At 36.6% G+C, this 12,208-nt stretch overlaps 1 protein-coding gene across 4 annotated transcripts; it reads right to left on the bottom strand.

Annotated features, from left to right (window-relative positions):
- Positions 1 to 4,188: 4,188 nt before the first annotated feature.
- Positions 4,189 to 10,325, bottom strand: LOC117208461 (piggyBac transposable element-derived protein 4-like). Of its 4 annotated transcripts, none has more exons than XM_033449659.1 (5): positions 10,238 to 10,325; positions 9,028 to 9,142; positions 8,819 to 8,922; positions 8,480 to 8,625; positions 4,189 to 8,151 (listed from the first exon to the last, which is right to left on the bottom strand). In XM_033449659.1, exon 5 carries the CDS (start codon positions 8,133 to 8,135, stop codon positions 6,468 to 6,470), a length of 1,668 nt encoding a protein of 555 aa, XP_033305550.1. In that variant the 5' UTR covers positions 8,136 to 8,151; positions 8,480 to 8,625; positions 8,819 to 8,922; positions 9,028 to 9,142; positions 10,238 to 10,325; the 3' UTR covers positions 4,189 to 6,467. The 4 variants fall into 4 exon arrangements, with proteins under 4 accessions (XP_033305550.1, XP_033305547.1, XP_033305549.1 ...); XM_033449656.1 differs by having other exon boundaries at positions 9,989 to 10,314; XM_033449660.1 differs by lacking the exons at positions 9,028 to 9,142; positions 10,238 to 10,325 and having other exon boundaries at positions 6,468 to 8,118; positions 8,819 to 9,021.
- Between the last annotated feature and the right edge of the window lie 1,883 nt (positions 10,326 to 12,208).

Below are 12,208 nucleotides of genomic sequence, written 5' to 3'. Positions count from 1 at the left end.
CTTCTTTTCTCTTACTCCTCTTTCTCTTTCTAATGAATTCTTTTTATTCCGTAAAATAGTTTTTGTATATTCAATTTTGTTAAGTGCAATCCTTATTTCTGATAACTTACTTTTATTAGATAATTCTTGTGAATCTTCTACTACATCTTCCATATCATTTTGAGTGCGGCTTCTACCTTCAGTAAATTTAATATCTTGAACCGTATCATTAATTTCAATAGCTCTTTCGGTATCAAGTAAATCGCATTTATTATTTAATATACCTTTTGAATTGACTTCTGTCTCTGTAGTTTCTTCTTTTGTATCTTCTTCGAGTTTTCTTTGTTCTTCTAATCCACCCTTCTCATTTTGTAGGATCTTCCTTGTATCTTCATCTTTTTTAACTTCGACTTTATCCGATCTCCTAGGTCTGCCTCTATGTTTCGCTTCATCAGTTGCTATTACACCCGTTACTGCATTATCATTTTCTACAGATTTATACCTATCGCTATCACTAGCTGTGTTCAGTATCAGTTGTTTCGTTTTCACTATCTGAAATTGATTTTTGTTTAACACCTCTTTTTTCTTCTTTGGCAAATTTATTTTTTACATTTTCCGATGCCTTTTGTTTATTAATTATTTCACACTTGTCTTCGATTAATTTCGTCTTTAAAGCGCTTCGCAAAATTTTATTTGTGTTTGATTGTCTGGTTTGATTATAAACAATTTCTTCAAATTTTGGCGAAGTAGCAGGCTTTGCAGCAACATTATAACGACTGCTCCGTTTACTACTATCTAACATAGATGGAGATGGATTCTTGTCATCTTTATTCTCTAAAGACTTCTCTTGTGTATTAGCATCTAAATTTCTCGACATAAGATCTACTGAAGTTTTTGATTCTGTAGTGTCACACGCATTTTTCGCTGTCATCATTTGGTCTTCTTCTATAAGCAAATGTTCATTATTGTAAGCATTATCTCTTGCTTTTTGTATGGATTCTAATGATATATTTTGTTCAACGTTGTCTATTGATTTTGTATCATTTTCAGCAGTTGATTTACTAACTGCTTCTAATTCCTTCGTTTCAATTTGGTTTTCTTTATTTGTATCGCCGTCCAAAATATTTCTCATTGAAATATTATCCTTCTTGTTATGATCTTTTTCTGCTTCTCCTAAACTTTTACTATTTTTGTCAAACCATTCTTGTAAATTTTGAGTATCTTGTGACGAAGATGGTGACAAATCATTATACAATACTGCAATATCTTCTTTCCTTCGTTTCACAGACTCTTTCTGGTATTCTGTCGAGCTATTGACATCAAACATTAAGTCTGTTTTAATGAAAATATAATCCTGTGAAGCGGTGTCAATTGATACTTTCTTTTCATAAGAATTTTCTACATTAGACTGCAATTCTTTTGAAAATTCTTTCAAAACCATTTCTTCATTTCCTACAGTAACGTCTGTTTTCTCCAAGCTTTTGTTCAAATTATTAGAAACTAAACTACCCTGATAACTCCGACTAGTCGCTGCTTTAATAGTCTCCTTTAACAGTTTTCTTAACTTGATTTCGTTCTGCTTCTGCATAGCGTCTAGTATGGCCCGAATACTTGGATCCACACCAGTAGCCATAGGGCTAACAGAAGATGTGTCTTCTGATTTTTTGCTCATAGTGGTTATTGTACTGTTGTTGGAGTCTGTACTAGCGAAGCTATTGTGACGAGTACGATAATATTTAAAAGAATCCAGTTCTTTACCTGAATATTCTTCTTTTCGTGACCAGTTTCAGTTTTGGTGATGACCGTAGTCCGCTTTCCGTAGAAGTCGTTTTCACGCAAAGTGAGCTGATCTGCAGTCGATCGCATCCGAAATGCGTAATTTCGTTTTCTTGAAGTTGATGGATCCTGGCACGGATCGCCAAAATGTCACGTAAAATGGATACTTGGGTTGCGAGAGAAAAGAAAGCTGAGTCGTAGCCCAACTATTAATTCTCTTTTATCGAACTTTATTATGACTTTGGCACTTACAGTAGAATAACGTTGAACAGAGAAAGGGGTGTTGTACAAGAACAGCAACTAGAACGAGAACTCCCCGGGCTGGGTGAAGTCTCGGCTTATATACACCCTGGCTTGGGGATGTTGGGGGGTTTGGTGTGGATTCCAAGGAGTCCGAAAGTCGGGGTTGGGGCCTTATCTCTGATGGGGACTAAGATGCGTCGCGGCGTTGGCGTCCGACAGTCGGGAGTCGATGTCTTTTCTCTGAGAGGTAATTGGTGTCACACGGTCAACGGGACGAACTCTCCATCTAACAAAGGCATTAAGTAATCCTATAGCTCTCCTTAAAAGAAAGATTTGTAGCGGCACATGGCAGTAAACATTCCAACGGTTTCTGTCCCGTAGCTCGCCACACGCAGATCCTATTCTCCGGGCAGGATGTTTACCAGATGTCGACGCGTCTCCACAGTACGTGATCGGCTAGCCCGAGGACCGTCATAAACACTAATATCTAGTTACCTAAAATCCTTCAACAGATACACAGTCTTTGTCCCAGTTACGGGAAGACATGAGAGACCTATTTTTCCACGAACGACGTCTCCCACTAGCAACCCTCCCTCAAGGGCGGCTAGCATCCTTTTCTAACTACCGATATGGAGATTGGCCAATTAGTAGCAACGTCAATTTCCCTTACTTTCCGAACGTAGGATGTCCCCGACGAATCCGATGATCTCGTGTCCTTAGACACACCCCGTCATATTTTTCCTCTGGGGTATCACCGGGTCGGAAAGACTCTCTCTCTTGTGGTCTCATCGACAAAAAAGGATTAACTCCTTACGGTCAGCGAATATTAACACAGAATCCGACTTAGATTTTATAAGAGTGCGTACGACTACCGTCCCGTTGTCCGCGGATTCGTTATTGAACCTAGGATCATTGTCATTAGTCTCTCGAATATCTAATAACCACGGTTACTTGTCCGGTTCTATGGTAATCGTATTTGCACTAGTCAATGTCTTCTCTATTGCATAACGACAACGTGTAACCCAAACGAAGATTCGTTTCACGCCCCTAACCCTAATTCTAATGTCCGCTCCGACATATATATATGTCGGAGATGAAAGGAAACCCGGAGCCTTCCCTTTACAATTTTGGGAAAGTCCTCTAATGCTCTAGCCTAGATTTTATCATAGCTGTAATTAAGCAATTGTTGTCATTCAATCTGATTGTAATTGTTCGATATTTATGATGGCGAAAGTGGGTTCGAGGTGACAACTGGTCGCCGAACGTAGCCACGGTCACGGGATAAACGTTTTGCCTGACGAAGGTGTGGATCGGTTGTATTGTTCGCCCTAGAAATCACATAGAATTGTACTTTGGAGATGTCGATATAATGGGACACACGTTGTATTAGGAATCAAACTCCAGACAGAAACTGCCTAGCAACGGCGTTTGGATCTTTCTCGATGCTTCCAAAGAGTATACAACAAACTCTTGGCAGAGTCTGCCTAGCAGCGGCGATTGGAAGCTTCTCGATGCCTCCAGCGAGCATATAACGAACAAAATGCAGTCGTACAGCGAAAAAGATTTTCATCAGATATTCATTCGTGTGATCGCCTTGGAAAGTGATACATCGAGCAATTTACCGAGTGCCTCAGCAATCGTATTTTTTTTGCGTTTGAAATTATTCTACGCATAGTAAAGAGTTATCCCGTTGACCGTGGATTCGTTTGAACCCAGGAACATTGTTAATAGCGTTAATTAAATTCATTATTCGTTAAATTTATTATTCGTAAAACATATTATTCGTTACTCTTATTATTCGTTAAACTTATTATTCTTTAATCTAATCATTAGTTAAACTTATCGTTTGTTAATCTTATCATTCATTAAACTCAATATTCATAATATTTTGCAAAATCTTGTATATTCGCGTAAATATAATCTCTGTTTTGTAAAACGATGGCTAGTTCAAACGAAGAATCGTTACGCGCCTTAAATTCTAATGTTAACCCGACATATAATATAAAAAAAGGCGAATGAACAATAGCCCGTTCGTATACTTTATTCACAAGGCGAAGTTACACCTCAATAGCAAAATACAGACTGACTTACTGACTAAAGGACTGGGATCTTTCTCCTCACTATGATTCACATATCTCACGGGTGGGAATCCGGCTACTGTCTATTCTCACTGCTATCGCATGACCAGGTGTTATATGCATATCCTGAGGTCGGCGGATTCCTGGCTTCTGGGCGACGTTACAGGGGCCCCATCACCAATGGTGACGCTCTTCTTGTTCGAGTTAAGTAAATATACGATATTATATATAGGATATACAACATAAAAATATTAAAAACACATTATACCATACTTTTTATTAATTTATATTCTGGATAAAATATTACATTATGCTATATCACATGATATTCGCTAAAACATTCCAAACACATTTGGGGTGATTTTGGGCACTTCGAACAATACACTGTAGTTCTTTTTATGTTTTTTCTCGCTTCTTCGCGTGAGACAGTTTGCCTCTTCTTCTTGTAACATAGGATGCACATCCTTATATGCTTGCCTTCTTGATTTTTACGTATCCCCAAATGGTGGGTCACCTTCTTCGTTTTCTTTCGATGGTTGTCGAACACAATTTTGTCGAACACACAGATAGTATTTTCTGAGGACACATTGGACCACTCGTAAACGAGAATTTCCCGAAATTGTCTTATCAGTATTTTTTTGTTTGTGGCTATTTGGTACACAGTATGAGCATTTACTATAGTTCTGCCTAAGAGTAAATGTAATGCTAATTTCTGATACCACTTGATGCTTTTCCGTATCGTAGTGGCATATGAGACTATCTGGTCACTTCTGTCGATACCAATTTTTCCATTATTATATGTAGTTACCGCCAAAGGTTTCTATTTTGGAGGACATCCGTGATATGTAGAATTCGAGCTTGAAATCATAATAGGTGCATGTTTTGTTGATAATATTCTAACATTTCAAACATCTCTGCATTTGAGAATCATAATACCGTTCTTATCCTCTCGTGCTATCATTTCACCTTTCTTCAACGGGCACGACATTACGGAATTGGGCATATATTCTTTGTTGTGCCGTACAGTTCCAGGGACATGCGTCCTAAAATTTAAAAATTTCACTACTAACTGATAGCTCGTATAAAAATTGTCGACGAACAAAGTTCGTCCTTCATTTAGCAATGTATCTGCAAGTTCAATGCAGACGTTCTCAGCTATGCTAACTTGCTTACTTCCGGTGGTTTCTCGTCCAGAATATACTTTTGCAGACCATGTGTAAGCTTCGGTGGAACACAGTTTGAATAGCTTTATACCATACTTAATGTGATTTCGTCGATATGTATTGCCGGAATGTTAGTCGTCCCCTCCAAGGAACCATTGTCTCGTCGACTACAATATCTTTGCCTGGTGAACAACTTTGTTGGTAATTGTCTATCAATATGTTTATGAGTAGTAAAACTTTTCCAAGTCTGCTACTCTGTTCTATAGTTTCGTTATTTGCAAAATGCAAGTTTGCCAATAGCGATTTTTCAAAACGATTACGGGACATTCTGTTGCGTGGAAATGAAAAATTGTAAAGACGGCTCGTTGACCAACATATAACAAGCGGTGTCTGTACTAGACATCCAAATCATTAGTTCGATAAATTTTATAATTTCTTTGGAAGTGGTGGCTTTCCACCTCCTATATCGAGTTTAACCGGTCACTTCATGTTGATGTAATTTTTGCTCTGCATATCTATTAGTCTCTGTGACTAAAAGGCTTATCATTTTTTCATCAACGAATAACGAAAACACTTCACTTGCGCTAATGTCAGACGGCAAATCCATCAAAAGTCTGCTTTTTCCGGTGAACGGAAATGTCTGTTGCATTGAATATTGTTCAATGAATTATCAATAGAGTCGAATTTCTCTTCTTCGTCTATGGCTAGTTCTTCCAACATGTCTTTGAGACCTTCGCTTGCACATGCTTCCTCAATATCCGAGTCCGAACTCGATGAAATTCTATTTATAACTTCTTTTCTAAAATTCAATACTTTGTCATCGCTACTCTCCTTACGTTCAAATATATTTTCACGCTGTACTGAATATTTTGAGGATGAAAAAATCACTGATGTACGTGTCACAAGTATGCTTCTCGACTAAATGAAAGATATCTGCCATGAGATCCCTCGGAATACTCTAGCTGGAAAACTTATCGCTTTCTCCATTTCAAAACTAAATAAATTTTTCTTTAGAATGGATCGAAGGCGATAAACAATGAATTCCCACTTAGCGCTCTATTTACGTTCTGTGTACCGGCGGTCGGATTTGGGCCCCGCAGGAAACTTAGCCGAATCACGCTGGGCGACGAACGTGTTAAGCGTGAATCGCGTCAAACTCAGCCATACAGAGAAACAGCCCCGTGCAAAATTCAGCCGTAACAAAGAGATTAATAATTTACTTTAATAATTAATAATACAATTGAGTGTGATATATTTTAAAGCACGGTATGACACATAGACCCACGTCACAATCTTCACACTCATAGCGCGATCTTCGTCTTACATCATTCTTTGAACATACGATACAATTTCGTAACGCTTTTTTAGATTTTGTGGACCTACAGTGCGATGGAAAATGTTTTCCGCTTAGTCTGAAGGGATGATCTGCGATAGATTTGTTAGAGCTAATGTTATTATTCGTATAACCGAATTTTTCGAAAATTTCTTTAAGTAATCTAAGGTGAAACACTCGCATTGTTACTTTTTCTTTCTCTTGAAGCTTATATAAACAATACGCGTTCCAGATTGCCACATCAAGCAGATGGAAAAAATATATTTTATACCATTTAACACTTTTTCGGACTGATTGTACACTCGATATTACTTTGTCCCTGTTGTTGACCACACCCATATTGGCAGTGTAATCAACAATACAAGACGGTTTTTGAATAATTTCTCCGGTCTGATAGTTTATTTTTTTAGTATTTATATAATCCGCGGAGTGGGAAGTTGACAACATATATACCTCCCGTTTGTCTTGCCACTTGAGAGCGAGCATATTAGGCGATGATCGGAAGCATATTTCACCCTTGTCTAGTTTTTCCTTCATTACGGGCATTTCTCTTCTTCGCGACTTTACGGTGCCGCACGCGTTAGTTTTATTATCATGTAAATAACTGAATAAAGTCGGGCTGGTATACCAGTTGTCAACGAACAATGTGTGCCCCTTTCCTAAATATGAATTCAATAATGTGAGTACAACCTCAGCCGATTTTCCCAGATATTTTTCGTTCATTTTTGTTATTTCGGAATCGCTGTCGGCATATACAACAAAATTTAGTACGAATCCCGTTTTGCAGTCGTACAATACAAAAGACTTGATATCAAACATATTCCGTTTGGACGGGATATACTGCTGGAATGATAACCGCCTCTTTAACAATAAACTTTCATCCACGCATAAATGGCGGAATGGAATAAAACAATTTTGAAAGGAACGACAAAGCTTATTACAAAATTCTCTAATTTTTATCAGTCTACCGGAATTAACTAACTCAATTTTACTGAAGTAAAGTATGCGTAATAGAAAAACGTATCTGTCTCTATTCATAATTTTGCCAAAAACATCGGTTCGCAAAAATTTATCCTTTGTCCAATATTCGGAAAAATGTAATTTCTTTACTCGCGACATTAGTAAACGAATTACAAAGAAATTATATATTTCACTCAATGTTGTTTCTCTTTCGTGAGGTTTTAGGAAAGAACGCTTAGAATTGTCCATCTTGAATTTGCGGTACTCATTCGTTTTTTCCACAATAAATGACACTAATTCTTCAGAGAAAAATAGTTGGAAGTAATCGATCGGAGTTGCAGATCGATTAAGCTGGATTGACATGCCAGAATTGTGGGAATCAAATTTATGCACTTGTGGTTTCAAATTTTCATATGACCAGATTATTTTTCCGCATGTTGTCTCTCCGTGAACATCGGAATCTTCTGATTCGGACGAATGTAGTGTTCTCAATTTTTTTCCATTCTTCCTATCACGTTTGTTTTTGGTTAAGTCATTTTCGACTTCCGAGTCTGTTTCTGAATTGTAGCAAATTGCTCTTCGCTTCCTATTTTGAAATGACATTTTGAGGTTGAAGATTCTAAAAAATTATAAGGATATGAATCGGCATGTTAAAAAGAGCATCTAATAATGGTATATTTATTTTAACAAAAAGCAACAATTGATACATCACACTGACATATCAAAAGCAAAGACTATATATTACATCTATATATTGTTAACACTCTCAGAAAACGTTGTGAGGGCAAAAGAAGCGCGAAGCAAGACAAATGAAACGGATCATTTACTTCAAATGGTGAATGAGTCAGTAGAGTGAGCCAGTATAATGGCGCATCATACCTAACAGGTTAAAAATAAACGAAGGTATATTTCAGATACTTCCTAAACGTGGTATTTTTAATACATACCATGAAAAGATAAATAAAGAAACGACCAGTAAATGCTAGGGTTGCGATGAAGAATTGGAGGATGCACAGTATGCTCTTGAAAACCATGCAGAAAAAACGCTGACTCCTAGAAATCTCACCGATACAGTCGCTGAGAGTGAACAGCTCTGGAAACATTTTAATGAACTCTGTAGAACGATTATGAAGAATAGACAAGAGAAAGAAAAACAACATGAATTCTTTAGAAGACGCAAACGCAGCAGGCGTGCATAGAATATTCCTTAATAAAAATCCTTAATTTTATAGCTACCGCATGATGTGGAAACAATATTACTATACTTACTACAGAAGCTATTTTACCTTTGATGGAACTTTGTACTTGATGGAACATTAAGAATCCACATAACCTCTATGCACGTGGTAGTAGATAGATGATCCGCCATTTCATGTATAACACTGGATAACTTCCCACAACAGGATGATTCCAGCATGGAATAAATACAATTTTAGTATATTAACGAAGAAATTTTAGTATTAATGTTAATATAAATTAAAAAATAGTAACACACCGATGCGACGTTAGGTTGCTAACGGAGACAACACGTGATAATATTCCTGTATTATCAATGCTGTCGATGAAACGTGAGACACAGTTATTCCACAGTTACTCACTGCATGATGAACCTGCACAGGTATACATTAATTATATTGCTAGAAGAAAGAAACATCATAAGAGAAACTGTCAACCACGTGCCGAATAAACAATTAAACTTAATAGTTAAGCATTGCAACACTATGTAGTTATGTATTACGGTAAACGCACAAAAGGCGAATCCACTACTTTGCTCAAAAATTTAATTTATTTTAGCTATATAATTAATTGATTATAGTAACACTTGAACACATTGGTACACGTGTTGACAGTTGCGGCTATATTAAACAGAACGAACATAGCACAGAACTAGCAGCGCTTGAATGAGATGCAGCAGGTTGTCGAACTATGATACGGTACGGTCGATAAGGTAGTTGAGAGCAGATTTATTAAATTAAATAAAATTTATTAACAAATTATAGCGTCAAAAGGAACAAGAAGCCACTATGTAATATACAAACACACTAGTACAAATTAAAATAAAAAAAACTACACTATAGTACGCTCCAAATATTAATAAAAAACCGTTAATTAGTTGATTATTTGCAATATAGTCAAGATTTTCATATTTTATGAACACTAGAGTTATGATTTATCATTCTGAATCCTATGAACAATAAGATCGAGATGATAAGAATATAAGAATATAAATATTTCAAAGTATACACAAATTCACAATCTAACTTCTTACGTGAATGAGTTCTATAAAATATGAAAATAAACAAGGGGGAGAAATTAGAATTCACTGATATACATTAAATTGGTGCAAATTAAAAGCACTCGTAATATAAATAACTGTAACCATCCACGCATACAGGAGTTTTAATCTCTATCAATCAAAGAACGCACTATCATAAAGCGTTTTTTACACTACTTACAAAGCAATAATACACGATGCCTATGCATGAGATAAGCTCAAATCATAAAATAATAATTTACTATATAGGACAACAATATTACTGATAAACACATTGATACTTCACATGTAGAGTAAGAGGTTTAAACGTAATCAATACTAAATGCAACGTAAAAATACACTGAGCGGTACGACACACATAACGATCCCACTTAGTGACATGACAAATAGTTAATAATACTAAGATTCTGGAATTTTAGTGAAATAATACGATATTTCGATTGAACTTGAAGCACGTGTTGACACTTGGGACAGAAGGCGGCCATCTTGATACGACTGTGCAAGGTGGCTAATTAATACTTAACACAAGAAAATTATAAATTCTAGTGTAAAATATGTAAATAACATGAAGAAGAAACCATCTAAATGAAATTATGTTGTATATACTAACAACAAATAACCAAGACATACATAATATGAGAACGAATAAATATGAATACATATGCATGCCAAATAAACTACAATAATATATATGTCGGCTTTACATTAGAAATAGGGTTAGGGGCGTGAAACGAATCTTTATTAGGATTACACATTGTTGTTATGCAATAGAGAAGACACTGACTAGTACAAATATGATTATTAGTACAAGTGTGTATATTCTAGAATTGACAAATAACCGCGGTGATTAGACACTAATGACAGTGGTCGAAAACGAATCCGCGGTCAACGGGATAACAAATGTACTTTCTTCCAAAGTCTAAATTGGACTCGATTTACTTGTCTACGATACAAGTATTACTAAACTAGCTCTTTGTTAAAACGTAAAATATTCACCGAGCGTAAAGACGCTATGTAACCCGCTAGTGAGACCTCACGAGAGGATGACTTTCCGTCGCGATGATGCTGTAGAGGAAAACTATGATGGGGTGTGTCTAAGGACACGAGATCATCGGATTCGTCGAGGATAGCCTTCGTTCAGAAAGTGAGGGAAATTGACGTTGCTGTTAATTGGTCAATTTCCATGTGGGTGGCTAGAAAAGGATGGTAGCCGTCCTTGAGGGAAGGTTGCTAGCGGGAAGCGTCGTTCGTTGAAAAATAGATCTCCCCTATCTTCCCGTAGTTGGGACAAACACTGTTTGTCTGTTTAAAGGACCTTAGGTAACTAGATCTTAATGTTTATAACGACCCTCGGACTAGCTGATCACGTACTGTGGAGACGCGTCGGCATCTGGTAACCATCATACCCGAAGAATAGGATCTGCGTGTGGCGAGCCACGGAACAGAAACCGTTGGAATGTTTACTGTCGCGTGCCGCCACAAATATTTCTTTTAAGGAGAGCTATAGAATTACTCCGTACCTTTGTTAGACAAAGCGTTCATCACTTGACCGCGGCTACGTTTGGCGACTGACTGTCGCCTCGAGCCCAAGCTCATTATCACAAATCCCGAACAATTACAATTGGACTGGGTGACTGCAATTATTTAATTACAGCTATGGTAGATTCTGAATTACAATGTTACGGGATTTTCCCAAAATTCCAAAGGGAAGGCTCCGGTGTTCTTTCATCTCCGACATATTAATAAGGAACCATTTGGCTGAATAACGAAAAAACATATAAAGAGTTCTTTAGATTATGTGACGCGGTCAAAATCAAATTTCAGGAGTTGAATTTAAAAACATTTTGTCCCTATGAATTCACAACCTCCCAAAGCTTCGAAATCCACACATATTTCTTCCTTCAGATGATTCTGTGATTACATTAGGGTTGTGAAGACATATTTTAAGTGAAACTAATTGTTTTAACTCGTAATTATTGTTAAAATAAGAATATTTAATGACAATTAATTGTTATTAAAAAATGTATAGGTTTCACTAATTGCTATTAATTTTTACTAACTAAAAATATATTTTTAGCATAAGAATATTTAATAACAAATAATTTTTAATAATTTTTATTGGGTAAAAATTAAATCTTAAAATAAAAGTATTTAATAAAAATTAATAGTTACTAATTCGGCTGCAATGGTCGGATCGCAAAACAGCTTCCGAGCCATTCAAATGCGTGTGTCACGTCGAAGACAGAAGAAATCATGAAACCAATAGATCGCTGGTGATTCTCCTCTCCTCGCGTCGCAGTAAATATATTCGTACGTTTCACGAATAACGTGGAGGAATTGAACTTCGTATAAGATGATGGAAATTTTATTGTATAAATCCAACGGAGTGACGGTTCAAAGT

The sequence above is a fragment of the Bombus bifarius genome, unplaced genomic scaffold, assembly GCF_011952205.1.
Source record: "Bombus bifarius isolate JDL3187 unplaced genomic scaffold, Bbif_JDL3187 scf7180000008126, whole genome shotgun sequence".
NCBI lineage: Eukaryota > Metazoa > Arthropoda > Insecta > Hymenoptera > Apidae > Bombus > Bombus bifarius.
The sequence above is the reverse complement of the archived record's forward strand: the minus strand, read 5'-3'. Positions and strand labels throughout refer to the sequence as shown.